The sequence below is a fragment of the Carcharodon carcharias genome, chromosome 8 (genome assembly GCF_017639515.1).
Source record: "Carcharodon carcharias isolate sCarCar2 chromosome 8, sCarCar2.pri, whole genome shotgun sequence".
NCBI classification, from domain to species: Eukaryota; Metazoa; Chordata; class Chondrichthyes; order Lamniformes; family Lamnidae; genus Carcharodon; species Carcharodon carcharias.
This window is the reverse complement of record NC_054474.1, coordinates 169,270,544-169,295,474: the sequence shown is the minus strand read 5'-3', so window position 1 is coordinate 169,295,474 and position 24,931 is coordinate 169,270,544. Positions and strand designations below refer to the sequence as shown.

Genomic DNA, 24,931 nt, shown 5'->3' with positions numbered 1-24,931 from the left:
TCAACCCTTCATTTCTGCTTTAGCAAGAATACTCACATAGTCCCATCCATCCACTCGGTACTTATCCCATTCCTCCCGCAGGCTGTTTACCAACTTGGCTTTGAGTCTCGTGTCTGACCTCTTATCTCTGTTCTGCATCCTGGAGATAATGGGCAATATTCCTCTTGTCCACCAGTTTGCCAGTATCAGCACACCAGCCGTTTTGAATTTTTCATAATGCTCTAAAGGAAGTGGGACCAGAAGGCGGGTGTTACTCTTGTAAGCTGCCAGTTACCGGTAAGGGGATGAAGTACTGAGCCAAAGGAGAAGACGTTGATTTTCAATAGGGAGTCAAATAAAAGCAAAATATTTTTCAGCACCAGAACAGATGTTGGGCAGTGCAGAGATGGTGAGTGGGGATGAGGATTAGGACAGGTGTAAAAGAGGCAGAATAGAGAGTAGGGAAAATGAATTAATAACATTTAAGAAATGAAAATTAGATCAAATGTAAAAATCCCATGTACTTGTGAAAAGAAAATTACAGATTGGCTCAAAAGTAGACAGGTGGGAGATTCCATGTTGCTTAATAGCCAGGTTGCATTTATACGAAGCCTTTCATAGCCTCAGAACGTCCCACAGTATTGTAAAGGCAGTGACATTTTTCGATAGTCACTGTTATAATGTGGAACTGCAGCAGCCAATTTGAGCACAGCAGTGACCCACAGACAGTGATGTGACATACGATTAGGTAATATGTTTCAGTGATTCTGGTTGAGGATGAATATTGGCCAGGACACCAGGAGAAGTTCTTCCCTGCCCTTCTCCGAACCAGTACCATGGCATCTTTTACGTACATCTGAGAGGGCAGGCGGTGCCTCATTTTAATGTCTCATCCAAAACACGCCCCTCCAGCACTCACTCAGTACCGCACTGAAGTACCAGCCTAGAACATGGATTCAAGTGTCTGGAGTGAGACTGAAGCTACAACCTCCTGACTCAAGGGTAACGCACTGAAAAGCAAAATTGCATCATAAAAGTCCACATGAAAGTATTGTCAAAAGTCGTGACAACATGAGGTAAGATTGGTGATTCGGGAAGGTAGCATGCAGGAGATTTCTTCCATGTGTTTATGTGAGAGATGCCAAAAATAATTCTCTAATTTTCCTGGCATTTTTGCTTTTCTCCATGACACCAATAATGAAATCACAAATTTCACCTGTAAGGTGTTAGAATATAGAACATGTCCTGATGGTACATTACTCCCTCCAAAGATAGCACAGGTTTTACACTTACAGCTGAGTCACTTTGCACAAAGTCTATTTTAATGCTGCAGTCAACATATGTCATTGCAATCTTTAATATGGTTTGCTTGAGTAACTATTATATTATTTAACTGATCAGGTTTCCTTCTAAGACCTCTTCTTGTACGATGGCTGTTGTAGATCCAGTTGTCAGTGCATAATCAGATGTTCCCACAGTCAGAAGAGTATTGGAAGGAGAAAATTGACAACAGAAGGTTAAATCCAACTCACACTGTGAAAAGAAAGAAAATCAATCTTCAAGGAAGTTGATTCTATCTTAAGACCATAAGACATAGGAGCAGAAGTAGACCATTCAGCCCATCGAGTCTGCTCCGCCAATCAATGAGATCATGGCTGATCTGATAATCCTCATCTCCACTTTCCTGCCTTTTCCTCATAACCCTTGATTCCCTCATTGATTAAAAATTCTGTCTATCTCAGCCTGGAATATGCTTAGTGACCCAGTCACTACCGCCCTCTGAGGTAAAGAATTCCACAGATTCACTACCCTCTGAGAGAACAAGTTCCTCCTCATCTCCGTCTTAAATGGGCATCTCAAATCAAGATATGGATTACATTTGAAATTTGTTCCCAAAAATGCATTTGTTAAACTGGTTAAACTGACATTTGAATATCTAGGTAGGGGAATTGCTCATATCTAATAGACCAACAAATATTTCAGGATGTATTACCTTAAGGATCTTTTTACATTTTCCATCTTCACAATCCCACACACGAACCTAGGAGAATGGATGAGAATGAGTCACCTCGCAGACTATGGAAGACAAGGACTCCAATTTCAATGAATCCCTTCAACCATTCACCGTTTCATCTCCTGCTGCTGTCACCAGTAGAATTGCATCCAGAGAGAATGAGAGAGCCGACACCTTGCCAGTGTGCTCCGTCAGGAGAAAGATCAGGTGCCCCTTCCTCGAATCCCACACACGTACAGTCTTGTCCCAGGAGCCTGAAGCCTATGAAACAATCAGGAGAATTTACATCCGGCAGAACTGGGGTTTTGGGCGCTAATTTGATAGTCCACACATCTCAAATCTTTTACAGGAGTTTGCATTTTGATTTTCTAATTCCCCCTCCTGATTGGGGGCACTGGCTCAATGTGGATTGGTGACACAAGTAACTTCGGTGTGTTAATTTGTAAACCTATGGAGAGCACGTTGGCACAGTTAGAGCCGAACCTGATTTGGTTTTCACTTGGGGCAGGATTTTTCGTTCAGTATGCGGGCGCGCGCCCAACATGCCAAGCATGAAATAAACCACGTTGGCGTCGGCCGAGCGTGTCGATGTCAATGTGTGCCCTCACGGTAGTTCGATCGGCGGGCGTCCACTGGAACCGGAGGTGTGCCCACTGGCAGTTAAAAGGTCTATTGAGGCCATAAAGTTAACACTTGTGCTGAATTTTTCACTGCCCATTCAACCTAATGGGTGGGATGAGGTTTCCTAAAGACCCTCCCCACCCCACCCTCCCCACCCCAACTCCAACACCACCGCACCCCCCCAACCCCCCACCCCCCGACAGGCCGCGCTGAGCACTGCCGCTTGTATTCCATGCTGGATGGGCCTCGGTTGGCCCCCTCAGGTAAAATCACGGTGTGGTGCCAATCGTGGGCAGTGGTCGGCTTTCCAACCCCTCCCGCCCAACCCCACCGAGCACCCCCGCCAAGGGCAAAACTCAGCCCCTGGTGTTTACCAACACTTTCAATAACTGATGTTGGAAAGTGTATGAACCAAGCTGGACCGCCTTCCTGCACTAGCACAGTGCAAGCAAGGAAGGTTGTAGGGCCCACACTGTCGGCCTGCCTAAGATCAGGTAGTTCAGCTCAGGCCAGAGACTTTCCTAATTTGATTGGTTCAGTTCTATACATTGGATAGAGCCACTGAGCCAATGAAGGTGCCCATGGTCATTTGCTTATTCCCAGTTTCTAATGTCTTTCTGCTTACCAGCATTCCGATTCCAGAAAACGCTACACAGCTCACGTTGCCCTGGTGACCATGCAAAATTAAGTTTTGTCTCATTCTGTTTAAATGCCACACCCTCACTGTATAATCCCAGGATCCAGTGGCCTGTACAAGAAGAACAACTGCTTATTCAAAAGAATCTCTAAGATGAGAGACGAAGCCTGGCTGGTTTTGCAAGAACAGCTGCAGTTAGCACCCAGGCAATTTGGAAATTATATTTATTGCTGAAGAAGTTCAACAGTTTCATCAGATGTATTAGGAGTTGGTCTTTCAGTATTTTTAAAGTTCGTTTATGGGATATGGGCGTCGTTGGCTAGGTTCGCATTTATTGCCCATCCCTAATTGCCCTTGAGAAGGTGTTGGCGAGCTGCCTTCTTGAACTGCTGCAATCCCTGTGGTGTGGTGCACCATCTAATGGACTTTTTACATTTCAGTGCATTGAATTGTATCTTTTTCATATTTCAATATCCTTCCTTTTGTCTCCTGCCAGTTCTCTACCCTAGATGTGGTTCCTGAGGTTCAGTCACCCTCCATTACCTCACCCTTTCTTCATGGATGGGCAAAGACAGTGGGTGTTGCTTGGCCCTTTGATTGGGGTGAACTAAAGCCAAGCACAATTCTGTCCATATCTGAAATCCTCACACTTTCCAGCTGTGGTCAGTGGAGAACATTGACATGTGGGGAAATCTGACTCTGTAGCCAATCGCTTCAAGTCCATTAATTAAACCTTCACTCCTCTGTCCACCTTTAAACACTTTGGAACTCATCTGGTTGATGAGGCTTTCACACTCCTTTCCTAAATCCTGCATCATGGTTGAATATCTATTCCTCTATTCCTTTTATCTATTCTTAATCTTTCCCCACCCTCCCCCACTATTTAAATGCCACTGAACTTCTTCTACGTTAAAGGTGGCATATAAATGTAGGTAGTAAATATGTTACGTGAGGTGCATTTGAGAATAATTGGAGATACAGTACAAGTATAATCATGAAGAAAACCAGGTTACCAAATATTGTCCGTCGGATGAAAAAGCGCAGGTTTTGATGACATTCTGATGTCCGGAAAGAGACTTCACAAGGCGGCCTGACTGTATAAAAAAGACTTTAAATAGTTCAGTTCTACACTGACAGGTACAAGTAAGCCAGGTAAATTAGCTATAGTCCACAAGGACCAAAGGCATCTCACTCCATTAGAAAGAGACAATTTATATATAGCGTGCGGGGCAACACTTCACACCAAGCATGGGGCAATGCAAGGAGGCAGGTCCCCATGAACTATCACAGTCTGTATGGGGATTGAACCCATACTGTTGGCACCAGCCTGTGCACCACACTCTCGCCACCTAGCCAGTTAAGTTAACCGAGACAAATACGGAAGCAGTGAAAGAATAGACACCACAGGCGTTCTTGTTCTATAAATAAAAAAATGAAATTAGGCTTCCATATACTTTTGTAACAAAAGCAAAATTAAGACTGCCCATAACTATAATTTTAACATCACTGTCCTCCCTGAATTTAAACAAGAATAAATGGGTGTTAAAAGGAATGGAATTGAAAAATTCAATTCCCAAATTCTCTAGGAATAGTCTCAGCATCTCATAATAAAAACAGAAATTTGACTTATTCATTCACAATAAATTCCAACTGTACAGAATGGATAGGCTTTATTACCTAAGCCACAACAGTTATCAGCATCACACTGTGTATCAAGATTAAATAAATGATTACAATCGATGGAGTGATATTCCCCTCCAGTCAGTAAGATGACTGTAAGATGGCACACGATGACTGCTCATCAATTGTTGAAGTCTGGCCTCTTTGTCTTTGACTGACACCCCTGATATTTCCGAAAGATCTAAAACCAATGGCAGGATTTTCCCCATGAGTTTTGCGACCCTGATGTCAAAGTCAAAAGGGGGTCAGAACCCAATTCAATACAGGGAGCAGTCACTGGCAGTGATTTTCCTCGAACTGGTCAATTAATGTCCAGAGAGCAGGCTCAACATTCAGCTAAGGGCAGCCTCTTAAACCTAGGAGGCCAATATAGCAGGTCCTCCAGCACTCTCCAGAGAGAGGGACAGACATCCCAAGATGAAGTCATCCTCCCTCCAATGCCTTAAAGTTTTAAATAAATAATAGACTTAGCAGCCCGCACACCATTGTGGATGGGGAGTTCCATAGGGCAGCCAGTGGACACAGCTGTGATGAGGCAGGCAAGGTGAGAGGGGGTTCTCTAAGCTTGCCTGGCATGATAACCCACCGGTCTACTTCCTCCAGGCAGCGAGCCTTGTCCACTCAATGGGCCCAGAGGCCAACTTAAAACCAGTGCTGCAAAGCCATGCTGAATATCGAAAATGACTGTATGTATTTACCAGCTGAAAAGTACTGATTTAATTTCAAAAAGACTGAGACAACATTCCAGTGACTTGAAACCGCTGTTTCTAAAATGGCTGAACTTTAACATCCCTGTACATGGCAAATTCCAAAGCCAATAATTGGAGCCAACCTGTCTACAGGAACCCATAAAAGATCACCAGGTTAGAATATGATAGAATATCAGCATTCACAGGACATCCAGACTCAACTGGATGGGGAACAAGCATTAAGTGTAATCACTTCAGATAAAGGACTCTGACTAAGAGAGGAATTCACCCAGCCATAATCTAATCAAGTCACTTTTGGAATCCACTAGCCATGACCATATTTGGGTCATTTACCAGTTGGAAAGAGACAAGCCACCTAACCCTCTTTTGTTTTTAAGAAACTGTTCTCTCCAGGCCACAGACAGAAACAGAAAAGATGCCAAAGCGGCAAGAGCCCTTTGTGGGCTTCCTCTCCCTCTCTCACCTACCACACCGCACCCTCCCCCCAAACACCCCCAACCCATCCAACTTGCAAGTTTGAGCTCTGTCTGTTGTTTTACTATCCACATACTACAGGCAGAGATTTTTAAAGAAATCAACTCAGTCACTGCTGCCTCTGGAAGTAAGATAAATCGAACATTAACATCTTCGAACCTCCTCAACGTTGAATCCTAAAGGGCCACTGAGATCAGCCTGGGTTCATCACCCAGTTATCAACTTACAAGATCTGCATAACTTTAATCTTTATTGGACTTTAGAACATCACTTAATCTATCTTCTCACTTTTGTAATCTGTTTTTTGCGTGCAAATCTAAGTGTGTGTGTGTGTGTGTGTGTGTGTGTGTGCGTGTGTGTGTGTGTGTGTGTGTGTGTGTGTGTGTATGTGTGAAAGTTGCAGCGTTTTTATTACTTTACTTAGACCAGGTTAAGTACAATAAATACTATCCTCATTTCTTTTTTAAAAAAACTCAAGGGGACTTGTCTGTTTGAGTCTTTTACAGTCACTGCATGTAAACAGTTAAACACTCACTGAATTAGCAAACCCATCTTTTAAAATAAAACCTGGTCACACGAGGAGTGGGAAAAGTGGGGAGCCCTTTGAGCCCCCTTCACCTGATCGTACACCAGTATGAGAATAAACCCTAGCTGGCTTTTACTGTTATGTGGCTACCCACTCTTTGGGGGAATGTGGCCCAGGAGTGGGATAGAGCCAGAAAACCGCCTGCCTCAATGTTTTCCCCTATCAGAGGCTAAAAGTCATCACCTTCCTGCAGAACAGGCTGCGTGGAGTAGAGGAGTCTTATGGAAAATGAAAACAAAGGAATAAACCGGAGTACTCATCACAAAGTGGTCAGCCCCAGCAAAGGTAGGGTTTACCCTATGGGGAGACAACATGAACTGTTTATCAGGCAGATAGAAAGATTGATTTTTCAGTCAACTGGTTTGGAACCGGTTAGGTGTAATAATTCATTTCTGTGCATCCCCAACATCACACTCATCAAAAGAATGGAAATATCTGTTCACCGTGTAAATACAATTGAACCATTATCGCTGCACTTTTAGTATTAAAATATATTGTTGAATTATCATTCAGAATAACCAGCTATTTCGACACTGTCACTGGGCACCTGAAATTTACTGCAGAAGCTCCCAGACAACAAAGTTTCATTACACTCGCAGCTAGTGATTGCTAAACCATCATTAGAGGCCTTGTGTTCAGGACTAGAGCAACACTAAGTCCTGAGAAACTGCCTAGGATCGGATTGGGACTTAAACCAAACCTTTCAGCTCAAAGGTAGGGTGCTACTGACTGAGTCACGGCTGACACATAGTGGTGGAGACTGGCTAATGTACAGAGACGAGGGGCTGGTTTCGATGGAGCAGGAACAGAGGTGGGTGGCCGTGTTAATTTCCCGAAGCCCGCCATCGTGCAAATTTCCTGAGACCATCAGCGATTTTGCTCAAGTGGGGAAAATCAGGACCTGGCATCCTGTCAGATTCGTACCAATTAAACCCGTTGCCAGCTCGTTAACAGGAGACTCTGAAATTTTTGTTGGTGTTGGGGGTAGTGGGGGAGGGGCGGTGGACAAAGGACCCACACTGGATCTGGTACAGGCGAGTAGAGAGAGGTGGCAACACAGCAGGGAGGCAGTCATTGCTGCGCCATTCAATTAGGGTGACTCATTAGTGGGCACACGGCTGAGAGGGGCATTCAGCCAATGGCACACAGGTGCCTTCAGGTGAGCAGAGTTAGCGGAGCAAGTGGTCTGTGCACGTTTGGTCAGTTGAGGGGAGCATGGTAGTCCCTGGGGATCATGGGGTCATAAGCGAGTTGGTTACTGAGAGTTCAGCTGCAAACAAGGCAAAAGCTGGGTATGGGATTAAAAGGTATTCGGTGATATGGTCAAGTAGCAATCAGCATCAACATCCTAAGATGCAGTCACAAGGAGGGTAGAGGAGAGAAAGGAAGGGAAGAAAAGCAATAAAATCCAAATCCTCGGCATCAAGTGTTCTGCTGAAGAAGCAGCTACCTGAACACATCAGAGAATCAGTGCTCCTACCTAGGCAGATGATAACTGAGATTTGTGTCCTCACTGAGGTGGATCTCAGATCTCGCAGCACTGTTCACTACGCCTGGCCAGCAGCGTGAAAATCACTGTGGCCTCAAACCTCGCCACCTCTGGCTCATTCTTAGGGTCAGTAGTGGGCTCAGTGGCGTCTCTCAAGCGACAGCGCACATTTGCATCTTGCAGGTCACTTCACTGATGCCCTATCTGTGAGAGCTGGGCAGTACGTTCAAATTCGCGGGCACAAAGGGCAGTGGGACTGGCCTCCATCGTTGGATTCCTGCAGATCCAAGGCATCATCGATTGCATCCACATGACCATCAAGGTGCCAAGTCAGCAGCCAGTGAGATTCATCAATAGGAAGGGCTTCCACTCTCTAAACATTCAGCGGGTCTGTTACCACAACAAGAGCTTCCTGCATGTGTACACTTGTTATTCTGGTAGCTTCCATGATGCCTTCATCCTCTGACAGTCCAGGGTGCTGCAGCTGCTGAGGTCACCATCGAAACTCCGCCAGCGGTTGCAAAGGAACAAGGGATATCCCTTGAGGAGAGAGATACTCACCCTTTTACATGTGCTTGAATGGAGGCACAGAGACGCCACAATCAAAACCATCTGCTCAACAGGCCATTGAGCTTCTGAAGGTGTGGTTCCAGTGCTTGGACCAGTTGGATGGTGCCCTACAGTACACTTCTACAAGGATCCTGGACATTGAGGTCATCTGCTGCATTCTCCATAACATGGTCCTCCAGAGAGGTATGGACATTGAAGTGCTAAGTTGAATGTTCATTGGAGAAGGAGGAGGAGGAGGAGGAGGAAGAAGGGGAGGAAGATACAGAGCAGCACAGTGCACGTGCCATGCAGAGATTTGGAATCCAAGCACTTATCAACACTTGGGCACATCTAACTCAGGCACATTTCACCAGCAGGATTACATGCTCTGGAATTTACTTTGCTCTGATTGTGAGAACACATCCATTAAGCACAATACTTTGATCAGTTCCATACTTATGTCAATACATGGTACACATCTCTCCAGCAGTCTCATTGTACCTGTTCAAGACCATTGCTACATGTAACCACTCCTTCACTCTGTTCCAGTTTTGTCATTACAGAATGGAAGCTCACACGTCTGGGATCATTGCGCCCTGTACACCCTCATCCTCTTCGTTTCAGCCCTTGAATGGTGTTCTGGGTTGTGGCAGGGAACCATCAGCTAGGGTGCACCTAGCATCCACTTTGCAGCATCAGCACTACTTACCAGTCAGTGCTGAGCGCTGAATTCTCTGCATGTCCGTGCGCTTCCTGTATCCTCTCCGAGATTGGCCACACTCTCAATGGAGGAGCTCATGCATCCAAAGTTCAAAGTTCATGATGGTCCACATGAGCTGAATAGATTCCTCCATTCTCAGCCCATGACCCCGCACTGCCTTGGGTGACTTCAAATGTGGGCGCACACATCTCTCACTGCTGGTCATAGGATCACCTCGCTTATGACTCCTGAGGCTGTGCCCAGCTGAGCATGGCTTTACATGCCCCCCCATCCTCTGAGGGGGGACTGCCCACAGCTGTCTCTTCCTTCCACTCGCTAGTGCCATGCGCTTGACCCAGTGCCATCCTGTCTGAGAGCACATGAGGACCCGCTGACGTGAGTGTATCTTCACTGGTGGGGTGTGTCCTCGTCCAACGTCTCCATGCTAGCTCTGCTGTCTCTCCGTTTCTCCTGACCGCTGCAGTGCCAAAACTCAAAAGTTTCTCCTGGAAATCAGAATCTCAGGGAGACACAAGGCCATCAGGAGAGCTCCCTTTTGACAGCATAAAACTTTGCTGCGGTGCTGAGGCTTCCTAATGCAGCTGAGTCTTTGGCGATGTTGCTGGATGGGGAGGAATGCGCTCCATCCCCTTCCAGCTACAGGTTGCAATATCTCTTCACCCCTCTCCCCTGGGTACGCCCATTTCCCCCCTCCCTGACTTGCTCTTATGGAGCCCCCTGGTGAGTTCAGTGGCTTCCCCCCCTTGTCAGAACCTTCTCCCTGGCATTGTGAACTCTTTTCCCCTGCAAAGACAGAAGAGAGAGAGAGATAAGGCACAACTGGCCACTCGGACCAATGCCAGCAGCTCACTGACATATGAAGTTGCATGCACCAGTGCTGCCAGCGCCTAGGCAACACCAGGGTCCTGAGCCTGACTGAGGGGTCAACATTTCTCCCATGTTCAGGAGCACTCTGTGTGCTCAGGTCACTCAGTTGGTGGATCTGCAAAAGCAACAGACTTGGAGGCCCATCATCTGGATCGCACCTTGCACTCACCCCTTGTGGCTCTGCACCCAGATCCACCAGGCAGCACTGTGACTGCTTACATGTCCTGTCACCTCCAGCCAGGCCTGCTTAATTTGGCTGGGTGGCCTTTGCCTGCCTTTCACTTGCAGCCTCCAACATGACCTCAAGGGCAACATTGCTAAGCTTTGGGGCAGCCCTGCTATGTACCAGGCCTCTGCCTCTCCTCCTGCCAATTTCTGCCTGCCATTGAGTTGTAATACAGCTGACACAACAATAGCTGCTGTCGTGCCTTTAAATCAGGCCCACACTTTCAGAATCCCGCCCGTCATGTGTAATTGGCTGCCAAACCCCACCTGCCAGCCAATTAGGGATGGGTATGGGGGGGGGGGGGACGCTCAGGGTCTGGACTACTTCCCCCTCGGAGTGAGGTAGGGATGGGGAAACGGTTTTGACCTTAGGGTCCCAACCCAAATAGAAAATCTTGCCCAGGGTAAACAATAGGACTACGACAGGAACACCATTGTTGCTAGGGGACAGAGGGCAATGGGGTGGGTTGAGGGCAACAAAAGGAGGGGCATGGTGGAGTTCATATGATTGGTGATACACAATGTTGGGAAATACAAGGAAATATAATTAAATGAAAAGGCTTTCAACTAACCTTTGGATCCCATAGATTAGCTGTATAGTCCCAACTTCCAGATGCGATCAGCTTCGAATCATGGCTGAAGCATACAGTCTCCACCATCTTATTGTGCCCTAAGAATAACAACAACACAGTTGGTTGGACTATGTTAGAGAATTGTACGAAGACAACATAAATGCGATGGGGATAAAAAAACTGAAAATGCAGGAAAAACTCAGCAGGTCCGACAGCGCCTGTGGAGAGAGAAACAGAGTTAACGTTTCAAGTCCGTGTGACTCTTCACAGCATTTTCTGTTTTTATCTCAGATTTCCAGCGTCTGCAGTATTGTGCTTTCTGTAGAAGAGATGGAGCTTTGGTTTGGGGTGGAACATCTGAGAATCAGTTTTCATAAGAAGTAAAGCTGAACGTTGAAACTAAAGTTCATGAACTAAAACCCAGATCAGTAAATGTTATTGAATTTGCCATCAAATTCTGGATATCTGGATTTTCGTTTATTTTTCCATTAATTTGTGCCTGATCTAACTTTCATAGCAGCTGCCCTGTTACTGATAAAGATTCAGAGAATATATGGTTACTTACAGGGGCACGTTGACATCATTTTCAGGAAATAATTTTCTTCCTTTATCCATAACCATAGTCTAATGAATCTATGATATCATGAAAATGGAAACATATTGCATGCAAAGTTTTACATTTAGTGCCAAATAGTTCCTAACCTGCTGTGTTGTGTTATGTTACCTCTTTCTCCCGTACTAACCCCACATTCTGTCAGGTTATATCTGGTATCATAATAGCATGAAATGCCTTTGTCTTAACTTTTTCTCTCATAAAGTATTTCCTCCATAAATGGGCTCCTTCTAAATATACAGCTGTGTATTTTCCAGATGTATATATAGCTGTATATTTTCCAGAGGTATGTGTTTGTTTTTTAAACGGGGCTAGTTGCTATCTCTCAAAGATATTAACGAAACATTAGAAGAGGCTAAGACTGTTCTCTTCAAAGCAGAGATGGTCGAGGGAAGATTTAATAAATGGGCTCAAAATTATGAACAGGTCCAGAGTAATTTGGGAGAAATTATTCCCATTGATGAGTGAGACTGTAAATTTGGGACACAGGATTGGCAAAAGACCAGAGGGGAGATGGGAAAGAGTCTTTTTTTCTGCTAGACATTGTGATCTGGAGTGCACTGCCTGAAAGTCTGGTGTAAGCAGATTCAATGATAATTTTCATAGAGAAATTGGACCTATACCTCGAAAGGAAAGGAATTGAGGAAATTGAGAAAAGAGTGGTGGACTGGAACTAAATGGATAATCTTTCAAAGAGCTGACAGAGGCACAATGAGCACCTTTTTTCACTGAGTCGTTCCAAAAAGAAAACATCTACACATGTCTGAACTACTTAAAAGTTCCTTGGAAAAGGTTGCTTGAGAGTTAATCTTATATTACCCAGGTCTAAGAATTAATTAGGAAATCCAAACATGAGCCCCAGTTTTTATATTTAACTGTAATGACCGGACCAAAAGTTCTGGGTGTGTAAATGGGACTTAGATTGTTGCTTTGCATTCTATTCACTGAGAATTGCTGCGTGCATCGGAATTCTAAACAACATGAATAAATGGAAAATGATTCAGTTGGTTAAAAGTTAGGGTAGGATTAGTCATTGTTTTATCTTCACTCTGTACTAGTCACAGGGCAATAAAATGTTTCAGAGACTGACCTGGCTCTCTCTCTCTCTCTCTCTCTCCTCCCAACCCCCAGCCCCCCAACACCTTAAACCAGCTTATATTTCAACTCTTTCTTGGACTCGAACTCAAGTTCTGTCGAAGGGTCATGAGGACTCGAAACGTCAACTCTTCTTCTCCGCCGATGCTGCCAGACCTGCTGAGTTTTTCCAGGTAATTCTGTTTTTGTTTTGGATTTCCAGCATCCGCAGTTTTTTTGTTTTTATCTCTGGAAATAGATCTTAATGTTTGCTCTGTTGGTGCCAGTTTCATAGCCTTAGAAGCTCTTCTTTTATGTAAAATTATTTCCACATCATATACAAAGTGTACCTGCAGTTTTTTAACGTGGACTCAGGCAACACATTTGAATCCGTGAGTCCATTGATTGCCATGTGTGGTAAACTGCCGATTATACCAGTCATGATTCATGATTGACTCAATAACACTGAGAACAGCCCCACCCAAATCTCCAGCCTCACAAAATTTAAACAACACAAACCAGAAAATCAGGTGGTGTTGACAACCATCTAATTTCGGCCTGTAAAAATTGGAGCCATTTGGATATTTGAAAGCTGGTTTGTAGCAGTTTAGTGTTATCCCTGTTTAACACATGCCAGCAGCATTTTGTTAATACAGCAAACTTCAAACCTGCCCCAGTCTGGAGTCCAGATTCTTCTGTCCTGGCCCCCCCCCCGTCCGGCTCCTCATCCTGCTTTGGTCGGGGCAAAGACAGTAACCCTGGTCACTGCCGTTCTGGGGAAGAGTGTTTTCTGCCCCTGTTATGGTCAGGATATTTTCTCTTTCAGATACCTTGTAGAATGTGTAGACATGCTCCCGTCTTCGTGTTCCACACTCTGACAGTACAATCACAGGACCCAGTGGCGAAAAGAGTAGAGTCAGCAGAGAATGCACACGCCTTCACTGGGCCTGTTGGAGTAGAGGCAATACTCAGAATCTGTTCACATTCTATTATTACACAGTGTGTAACACTACACTGCCAAGCAAACACAACTTTAAACGACTCTGATACAATTGCAGCGTTAGAAACATGGGCCCGCCCTTGCTAGTAATGCATCAGTTAACAAACCCAAATAAAGACCTGGTCCCAACCTGCCTGAGCACTTTTCTCAATGGCTATCAGCTGTGAATTTGGCTGCAGCAAATTACTTTAAGATGGCTTCTATTATTTATAGATTCATGCTACTGTTTGAAATATTAACACGTTAAATTGCAAAGGGCAGTGGTGCTGAATGAGAATATTTTGGATCTGGGATAAATTCCAATCTTCACTTCCTTAGTTTTATGCCTTGGGTAAATGAGTTCATTGGCCAACCAAACTCTAACTGCGTACCTTCCTATGTTCTCATCACTTGCTGCTTGCAATCAATAATGGGGAAAGACAAATAAAGGGCAACAAGCACAAAGCAATACAGCAATGAGCCACATGATGTGTGAGGAGAAAGAGGAAAAGAAAAAAATCTTTTTTCTTCTTTCTGAGGACTGTCAATGATTTCTCTTTTTCTTCCTGCGTGTCCTTTACTTGGGAGCACTGACCTGTATCTCTGTCTTCTCTTTAATTTTGCTGTTGGCTGGACTAGACTCAGGCGCGAGCTGAGCGTGAGTGAGCTCAGCAGTTGGGTTTTCCGGCAGCTCTTCTGAGAATTCAGGGCCTTCTAGCTTTAAAACTCCAGGACTTTTACGCAGCTGCTGCTTCAGCTTTTACAATTCTTTCCTATTCTCATTAATAGTTTCCTGAAGAATCTCATTTGGTTTCCCCTTCTCAGCTAATACATTCCTTAACTCAGCCAGAGACAGGATTAACTCTTCTTCTTCATATCTTTTCAGTGGCACAAATTGGGAGCTGATTGAATATTGTAGCGTACAAAAGTCCCTTTAATAGATTTTCCATTTCCTTTTGAAGGATCCTGACTTCAGTTTGAACTCTGTCCTGGTGTAACACTTCTACAGGCTCCCCCTGTTGGGTCTTTGCGTATTCGTTTTTATCCTGCAGCAACACTTCTGGTTTCGAATTGGGAACTTAGCGGGCCCTCAAGATTTATCTCTCCCAGCCATTTCCTTCCGAGGAGACTCGATCCCCTGCCTGACATCGCAAATAGGGGTAATTTTTCAGGCTGTTCCTCATACTGCACCTTGACTTGACTTACTCCTTTCACACTTATTTCTTTGCTTGTTTATGTCCTCAGCTTTGTGTCCAAAACTTCTAACTTCAAAGGGTGGGTTCCTTTACTCTGATATCTAAATGTGTGTTCGATGCTTTCGTATCAACTCCCTTAATGGGTTGTCCGTTGATCATAATGGCTACTTGGATTGGCTCAGTTCTACCAACTTTGAGGTTATATAACAAATGGATGTCTGATTCTATTTCTTCTGGCTCTTCCATGAGGCACATTTCATGATCTTTCCTTCTGCCTTTAGCGTGTTGTTTTAGCCTTTCTCTGCAGTGCTGCCTTGTGTGGCCAAAGCAATGGTAGAAAAAAAACCTTTGACTTGTTTGGGTTGTCGCTCGCTCAGTGGAGGCCTGGATGTATTTCTCTCATTCATTTTGTGGGTTTTCACTGCGGTACCGTTGTTTTTCAATGTTCTGGAGCTCGAGACCGTTTCCCACCTTTCCGTGGAGTCCGAGGTTTTAGTGCCTTTTGTTGCCGGATTTTTCCGCTCGACCAGCCATTTTGTTTCTCTTTTATAACTCCAGAATTTCTATCGGCACTCTCCATCGCGGTGGCTAAGTCTAATGCCTTGTTGAAGTCTAAACTAGGTTCGGCTAGCAAACGCCTTTGGATAGTATCATTTCCAATCCCGTATTACAGCCGGTCTCTTAACATATCACTAATGGACAGTCCGAATTCGCAATGCTGAGTTAATGCATTTAAAACGGCCACATGGTCAGCTTTTGTCTCCTCTGGAAGCCTGTTCCTTGAATTCAGCTTAAAGCGCTGCACAGTAACTGAGCTTAAAGCGCTGCACAGTGACTGAGGGCTTTGGTCTCGGGTGGCTCTGTACAATTTTTATTAACTCGTTGAAAGTCTTCGAGTCTGGGGCGCTAGGTGATATGAGGCTGCGGATCAGCCCGTAAGTTTTGCTACTGCATGAGGACAAAAGAATTGCCATCTTCTTCTCCTCCCCCGCGATGTCATTAGCAGTAAAAAAGAATGCTTGGCGTTCGACAGACTGAGACCAGTCATCTGAAATGGGTTTGAACGGATTGACACGCCTGAACTGTGGCATGGGACTGCGCTTCCGATAGGCTTTCCAGGTAATGACGAATTTAGCTGTTTGGATTACCTCTCTCTGGGGTCTCTTATAATTTCCTGTCCAATTTTTCATGTATTTACCAGTTTAAATGCGTTGCCGCTTTAAGAGCAGTCACCTTTTTTTAAAACTCTGTCTCTGCAGCTGTTGGCTATTCACTACTGGGTTTTGTGCTCTTTTTGAATTTTGATGGGATCCCCGCCCTTGCAATTCTGCAGGGTTTTTTTCTATTTTAAGCTGCAGCATTGCTTTCTACTCTGATTGACGTCTGTTGACTATTTTACAAGCTAAGTACAGATGCTCTTCCCAATGCTTTGTTCACCCATCCTGTGGACTCTCACTCAGGGGTCTTGCATTGTTTTTATCCTGGGCACCACTTTTATGTCTTGGGTAAATGAGTTCATTGGCCAACCGAACTCTAACTGCATGCCTTCCTATGTTCTCAATTGCTGCTTGCAATCAATAATGGGAAAGACTGATGTAAGAATAAGCAGTGATGGTTTATTGAGACATAGGGCATAGCACCAGATCATATGTGCTCACTCAGAAACCTCCAGAACGAGACTTACAGATTCCAGTTGCCCACGCTGTACAGTGATTCGTCAGTGCTGTCACATGATCAGTACACTTGCATTCTCTTAAAGGGACAGGGCACCTCACTTCACCACACTCAGCAAACCTAATACTCTTTCAGCCACATCACTCCTTTAAACTGGACACGTACATATATTCCTGAGCCATAGAAATGAAACTATAAAATTCAAGTACTGCCATAGTTAAAAGGTATCTATCAGAGACAATCTCTGCTTCCTACCATCATAAGGTCAGAAGTGGGGATCTTCACTGATGATTGCACAATGTTCAGCACCATTCACGATTCCTCAGATACTGATACAGTCCATGTCCAAATGCAGCAAGACCTGGACAATATCCAGGCTTGGGCTGACAAGTGGCAAGTAACATTCACATCACACAAGTGCCAGGCAATGACCATCTCCAACAAGAGAGAATCTAATCATTGCCCTTTGACATTCAATGGCATTACCATCGCTGAATCCCCCACTATCAACATTCTGCGGGTTACCATTGACCAGAAACTGAACTGGACTAGCAATATAAATACTTTGGCTACAACAGCAGGTCAGAGGCTAGAAATTGTGCGATGAGTAACTCACTTCCTGACTCGCCAAAGCCTGTTCACCATCTACAAGTCAGGAGTGTGGTGGAATACTCCCCACTTGCCTAGATGAGTGCAGCTCCCACAACACTCAAGAAGCTTGACACCATCCAGGACAAAGCAGCCCACTTGATTGACATCACATCCACAAACATTCACTCCCTCCACTGACACACAATAGCATCAGTGTGTACCAGATACAAAGTGCACTGCAGAAACTCACCAAGGCTCCTTCGACAGCACCTTCCAAACCCATGACCATTACCATCAAGAAGGACAAGGGCAGCAGATAGATGGGAACACCACCACCTGGAAGTTCCCCTCCAAGTCACTCACCATCCTGACTTGGAAATATATCGCCGTTCCTTCACTGTAGCTGAGTCAAAATCCTGGAACTCCATTCCTAACAGCATTGTGGGTGTACCTACACCACATGGACTGCAGTGGTTCAAGAAGGCAGCTCACCACCATCTTTTCAAGGTCAACTAGGGATGGGCAATAAATGCTGGCCTAGCCAATGAAGCCTATATCCCTTGAGTGAATAAAGAAAAACACACAGAACTCTGAGCAGAGTTGGAAGAATCTACTAAATGGACTGACAACGGGAATCTGGTGCGAGTGGGAACTCAGCGCAGGGGTGAACAGCTGGGGGAGTGGGTGAAATTAGAAACCTAAAATTTGCTAATACTTCATAAAATTAATAATCTAAACTGTACAACTAATTAGTTTTAAAAAGGCTAAAATTAAAGCAAGTGAATTATATTTTTTAAAAATTATTAAATAAATAAACAAGACTACAAGGCCAGCATTTAGACTAGATAGAGGTGCCAGTACAGGAGGTGTGCATTATTTGCAGTATGTGGGATTTATGGAGATCAACGCAACCATGTCCGTGGTAAGTGTCTGCAACTTGAGGATTTGCTAAGGTGGGTCTGGAGGTGCAGAAACTGCAATGCATCAGGTAGGGGGAAGAGTTACCTGAACATTTGGACTCAGGAGGGAGTCACACCCCCTTAGGTTAGGAAGTAGTTTAGATTTGGTTAGTGGTTAGGGACAGGAGGAAGTAAATGCAACTCAGGCAGGCCAGCGGACTGAGATGAAATGCTGGCAGGGCTTCAGTCTTTGCCCCCGTCCAACAGGTACCTCTGTGGATTAGAACAAAGGCAGGTATGATGGGCAAACTAACCATGGCACCGTGGTACTGAAGACTATTCAAGTTGGGAGTGTGAAAAGGTGAGGGGAGTGTGGTAAGGGGCTAAATAATGCTCTCTGCAACAATGATATGGAATACTGAAGGTTGTGTTGCTCACCCAGTGTCAGGGTAAAGGTCTGGAGAAGAAGCTGCAGCAGGAGAAGAAGATTCCAGTTGGCATGGTTCATGCAGGAACCAATAATATAGGGAGAACTGGGAACGATGTTCTGCTGAGGGGGTTTGGGGAGATGTGGAGGCTGTCACTGAATTAATCAAAGCTGAGAAAAGCAGATTCTTGAACTATAGGGGAGTCCAGGGTCACGGAAAAGAGGTAGGAAAATGGAGTTGAGGTCAAGATCAAGCCAGCCTTGATTGTTGGAATGCAGAGGAATTTGGGTGCACAAGCCACAAAAAGTTAGCTTCCTGGTAGAGCAAACAATTAGGAAAGCAAATAGTATTTTAGACTTTTTATTGCAATGGGATTGGAGTATAAGAATAAGGAAGTCTTACTACAATTATATGGGGGTGGGGTTTGAGAGCCTACCTGGTGTACTATGTACAGTTTTGGTAAATTTACCCAAGGAAAGGTATATTTTGCCTTAGAGTGGGTGGAGGGAAGATTCACTAGATTAATCCCTGGGATCAGAGGGCAGTCTCATGTTAAAAAAGATCAGCAAAATGTGCCTATACTCTCTGGAGTTCAGAAGAATGAGTGGCGATCTCATTGAGTTATATACAATGCTTGATGGGATAAATGCTGAGAGGTTGTCTAACTACTGGAGAGTCTAGAACTAGGGGTCATAGACAGGATAAGGGGACTGCCATTTACCACTGAGTTGAGGGAAAATTTGCTCATTCAGGAGGTTGTGAATCTTTTGAATTGTCTACTGTAGTGTTGGACTTCACCCCATGGTGTAATTAATAAGGCTTAAATTATCAAATTGTACCATACATAAGCTTAACAATGAAAAGTCTTAATTTGTCTGTATTATTGGGATGATTTGTGAATTTTGGGGTATGTTGTTCAGAAAGTCTTAAGGTTGGCATCACTTTAAGGCCAAATACTGCAATGTAGCTTTAAAAAAAAGAACATATGTGTCCTTTGGTAGTGAACTGAAGTTATGACTAGGACACATTCGCACATTTAGGCTCCAGCGAGTCTAGCTTAGCAGAAAAGAGAAGCCAAAGCTGCAATGCTGATTGGTTAGAAAGGTGGCCTGAGGGACAGAATGTTCTGTGGACCTCCGTTTAGAGATACAAATTAAGGTTAGATTGTTGTGGGGAAGCTAGAAGTGCTCCTCCCATTAGTGAAGAGCTGCAAATAACGAGTTAGAAAGTTAGTCATGTTGATCCAGGTGCACACGTTTGAGCCAAATATTGCAAAGCTACCTGCAAAAAATAAGGGGTATAAAATTAGGAGCGCATCACTGAGGCCTTTGCACTTGCCAAAAGTTAACACTTATCACAGGACACTCGGCATGGAGCATTTGTTGGGAGAGAGAGTTAGGAGTAGGGCGCCTGTTGGAAAGTCAGCATTTGCTTAGGTTATTGACAGTCAATGAGTATTCATCATGGGATGAGGGGTTGCTGTAAAAACCCACTATTAGGCTTAGTTAAATGACTAAAGTAACTGTCACAGGCCTGAGGATTGCTGTCAGAATCCAGTATTACAGATCAGTGGATCCTGCACAGACAGGATTGCCAGCTCAAACATATTTGCAGAGAGAGAGAGAGCGAGAGACCATTCAACAGGCAGCTGAGAAGTGTCTAGCTTCCGCAGTTAAGGTGGACTGGGAAGTTTTAGCTGTTAAGGTGGACTGGGAAGTTTTAGCTGTTAAGGTGGACTGGGAAGTTGTGGATTGGAAAATGATCCACTTGAGTTGAAGGCTTAAAGCTGCAAAGGGATTTTTATGCATTGGCTGGAGTTAAGTTGGCTAAGCTAAACTCTTGAGGGACGTCGTGAGTCAAAAGATCAGATTCAAGGAACCAAAAAGAGAAGACCCCAGCATTCCCAGAATCCACAGGAATGACGGACTAACATGGGTTTAACTTCTGCATCATACCATACCTCAACAGATGAAGTGCTAAGTATTAATCTTTATTGTCCAATAAGCCTTACTTACAACCATTCTAGATTAGTGATTGTCATTTTTGCCAATATGGTTATTCCTCAAGAAGAATTTTTTTACTCTGGTTTTAGTATAGAGTCCAAATCCTTACCCTAGTGAGCTGTGGATGCTCATTTGCTGAGTATATTCTTGGCTGAGATTGATATATTCCTGGGCATGCAATGAATTAAGAAATTTGAGAATAGTGAAAGAGGTTGGAGATGAGGTTGAAGATCAGCCATGATCTTATCAAATGGTGGAATAGGCTCAAGAGGCTGTTTGGCCTATTCCACCTCCTACTTCTTATCCTCTTATCTGAATAAAATAGTCCTTGACCTCTGTGACAGGCCTGAGATGGGCAGGATGCAGCATCTCTATACACTGTCTATTTTCTGGCAGAAGAGAAGCCATTAGAGAAAGACAGAGGTTGTAGTGGAAAGGTTGGCTGTGTTGTCATTATGAGAGACAACAACATCCATTGCTATTTCAATTCTGTCCCTGCTTCTGGACTCATTGCCTATTGATTTTTTTTTTGCAAAAATACACTTTATTCATTAACTATCTGAAAGAACATTACAAAATATTTCAAAATGGTCATCACAAAAAGTACAACAATATTCAAGTTTTCTACAAAGATCATGTTGCACCCTAAGGCACTTCAGTACAATCAAAGGAACATTACAGATATTTCAAAATGGTCCTAACAGACAGTCAGACAGTGCAATGGTATTTAAGTTGCCCACAGAGATCATGTTGCAGTCTGAGGTACTTCAATGCAATTGCGATACATGTAGTTTTCACTGCATACGTCAATGTGAGTCATACAGCCCCAGGGATCCATACAATTCCCAGCTCCTCGGTGCACTATGACAGAAAGGTCTTAGACAGTGACCTTTCCCCATTGCGCCTTAGCGGCAGCTGCCCCAAGCTTCAGTGTGTCCCTCAGCACGTGGTCCTGGACATTGGAACATGCCAATCTGCAACACTCGGTCGGGGACAACTCTTTGCAATGGAAGACCAACAAATTTCAGGTCCTGTTAATATTATATTGACTAATAACAACAATGATATAATTGAAGCTCCCTATGGTTAATGAATTCCTGCCAAGTCCTCTGACCTACATTTTAGTCATTGCAATGCCTCACTAGGGTAAGAAACAGAACATTGCTCCGGTATTGTACCTGCCATTGCTAGCTTTCCATGGCCTCTTTAAGTTGTGGTGCCACAAATGCTCACAGATATTTTCCAGATTTAGTAGAAGCCAATCAGCAGCTAAATCCCTTCAAAGCCCTGCGCTGGAATACAAATTCCCTCCTCTGGCAGCCAGGCATTGAAGCACAAAATGTTTATCCTGCACTTGATGCAGGTTTTCTGAACCTAGAAATATACCAGATTATGTAACGTGCAAGTCAGGTTTTTGTTAAATTCATTCATGGGATGTGGGCATCGCTGGCTGGGCCAGCATTTATTGCCCATCCCTAGTTGCCCTTGAGAAGGTGGTGGGTGAGCTGCCTTCTTGAGCCGCAGCAGTTCATGTATTGTAGGTACACTCACAGTGCTGCTAGGGAGGGAGTTCCAGGATTTTGACCCAGTGACAGTGAAGGAACAGCGATATATTTCCCAGTCAGGATGGTGAGTGGCTTGGAGGGGAACACCAGGTGGTGGTGTTCCCATGTGTCTGCTGCCCTTGTCCTTCTAGATAGTAGGGGTTGTCAGTTTGGATGGTGCTTGTCTAAGGAGCCTTGGTGAGTTCCTGCAGTGCATCTTGTAGTTGGTACACACTGCTGCTACTGTGCATCGTTAGTGGAGGGAGCAAATGTTTGTGGATGGGGTGCCAATCAAGCGGCTATCTTGTCCTGGATGTGTCAGGCTTCTTGAGTATTGTTGAAGCTGCACTCATCCAGGCAAGGCAACACACTCCTGACTCGTGCCTTTGGGGAGTCAGGAGTGAGTTATTCACCACAGGATACCTGGCCTCTAACCTGCCCTTGTAGCCACAGGTACATGCAAACTATACAACCAGCAGCATACAGTGAGCTCAGATATAAATCAGCCCCAAGCTATCATAATTGAGAAGAAATGTTAGTTTTTGAAAATTAGTACAAGAGGTCCCATTAACCATGGATTTCCAAAAGAAATGATAGAGTGAATACATTGGTGGAAGCAGATACTTATTCCACCATTAGTCTGATCACACAATATTAAATATCTCTCGTCCCATTTACAAATCTTGGAGAAAGATTTCTCTGCTTGCTACAGATTAACGATATGTAAACAAAATGAGTTTTTTTCCTTTCACCATTGCAGCATAATTATAAGTACATTCTAAAAGAATGGATTTGATTGCATGTTAATAGCAACCAGAACAAATCTTCCCCATGATAGTATTAACGTGGCTTTTGCTTTTTAAATGAAGTAGTTCATTAGCAAAGGAATCTGACCAGAATATTACTGATGATCCCCAAAAACTGTTTAAAAATATGTGCCAAGCCACAACGTGCAAGAAGCTCAGACAGTATTAAATCTTGGAAGGAACAAACAAGTCACACATAAAGATAGAAAATATAGAACATCACAAAACATACATCCAACAACATATGTTATGTTTTAAATTATGTGTGGTCATTAGGGGTTATGGACTATTCATAAATATGTAAAGAACATCAACAAGCAAGTGAACTCACACCTGTGTGACCTGTTACTTTAGATAGAAGTTTTCTATTTCCAACATCCCACACACGAGCACTACAGTCGTCGGACCCTGTTAATAGGAGCTCGCCACCACGGGAGAACGAACAATGGTTCACCTGCGCAAAACAAACCATTTCATAACAAGGTAGCTCAGTCAGCTCTGCTTCATTTAGTCTCAGGAGATTTTCAAACACTAACAGATTTTTGAAAGGGTTTTGTCATAAAACTAGACTGAGGTTTATCTCAGTTTTAAACTGAATTATTAACAAACAGAATGCCACAACATTTTCAAGCTTCACAACAGGAGAATTACCAAGGGCCTCCAAGGACAGTCACCTTGTCATTTATTGGCAACGAATGCCTGGTTGGTCCACTAGGAAGGCAGTCTTGTACCATGAAGATCCAGATGTAAGCTGCGACCTGCCAGGCGAGACTGACCTACATGAGGCACTGGTGCTCTGACATGTTGAGAGCTGGTCCTCTGCCTGTAGACCTTCTGTTGGGGCCTTGCCTCCTTCCACCTGCATCTCAGTGGCCATCCCTTCAGCTGCAGCTGGAGTATGTTGCAGTGGAAAGCCCCCTTCCCTAGACCCTCAGCACACGGTTCTGATGTAGCTGCGTAAGCTACTCACATTCTGCTCTGAAGGCTGGCCCTGCAGCTGAAGGTGGGTGAAGTGCTGGGCAATGGGTAAAATGCACCCCCCTCCCCACCCCCACTCACCTATCAAGTCGTGATAGAACTTTCCAAGGAATACTTTACAAGGCGGCTTCTCAACTGGTCTATTTCTCCAGCTCTTCAGTGCAACTGGTCAAAGCCTTCAGTTGTCAGTTTCACTGAGGCAGTCCCTTGCTCTAGACTCTCCCCTGCTCTAATCTTTCGTGTTTGGTTACACACTACTGAACTGCTCCACTGGTGGGAAAGAGGAATTCCACTTAGAAAATGACTGAACCACCGCCTTGATGTATTCAATTTCCTTCCCACCTCAGACTCCGGAGTCCTCGACTTCTAGGCTAACTGACACCGGGGAAAGATGGAAAGAGGGGAGAACACGTTGGGATAACAGCCTGATGGCAAATGTTTTCCAACTTTCCCAACAATCCAGCCCCAAACCAACCTCTAACATCCTGGGAAAACTACCAAGGTTTCCCTTGGGACATTCTCAGCATCCATTTCTCTATTACCTGACTCTGTTATTACCTGACCAGGGAGTTATGGCCAGTTCTCCAATTGACAGGAATGTCTAACCTCATCATCTTTCTTTTCAGCTGATGTTGGAACAAACACTTTCTCACAGGATTGATGAGTTAGTTGACTGTCCAATGTCCACAGTTGTTTGTCATAACTAACTAATCACTCTCTACGTAACAAATTGTTTTTGCCACAATCCGACTGCTGGAAGTTTTAGCTGTTTGCACTGATGACCTTGGAAGAATACTTGATTGGGGGGTTCAAAATGAACAGGAACAGGTTCAAGTTCAGGTTCATTTAGTGGAGGTGATAATTCACTTGAATAGCCTAGAACTTTGATACTTTAATATACAACCCTTTGTACTTTGTGTATTTTTATTGCACACCTCAACTGCATGTGAGAGGAACCTTGTTGGGTTTTTCAGTGTATAAATATATGTTGAACCTATACTTATAATTTGTTAGGCAACATT

General features: G+C 44.3%; 1 protein-coding gene across 1 annotated transcript; it reads right to left on the bottom strand.

Annotated features, from left to right (window-relative positions):
• Positions 1–23,808, bottom strand: LOC121281534 (WD repeat-containing protein 38-like). Its single transcript, XM_041194483.1, has 10 exons — positions 23,712–23,808; positions 23,265–23,462; positions 13,642–13,758; positions 11,125–11,222; positions 4,265–4,345; positions 3,240–3,362; positions 2,105–2,254; positions 1,973–2,020; positions 1,374–1,512; positions 1–221 (listed from the first exon to the last, which is right to left on the bottom strand). The coding sequence occupies exons 1-10, from the start codon at positions 23,806–23,808 to the stop codon at positions 1–3; spliced, it is 1,272 nt and encodes a 423-aa protein (XP_041050417.1).
• Between the last annotated feature and the right edge of the window lie 1,123 nt (positions 23,809–24,931).

Bases quoted from the DNA above. Each gene is read 5' to 3' on its own strand.
- LOC121281534 (XM_041194483.1), bottom strand. From the start codon at position 23,808: ATGGCCACTGAGATGCAGGTGGAAGGAGGCAAGGCCCCAACAGAAGGT. The intron at 23,463-23,711 runs GTAGGTCAGTCT...AAAATCTGTTAG, and splicing joins TCAGAGCACCAGTGCCTCAT to TGTTTGAAAATCTCCTGAGA. The intron at 4,346-11,124 runs GTTAGTTGAAAG...TTTTTTATACAG, and splicing joins CTAATCTATGGGATCCAAAG to TCAGGCCGCCTTGTGAAGTC.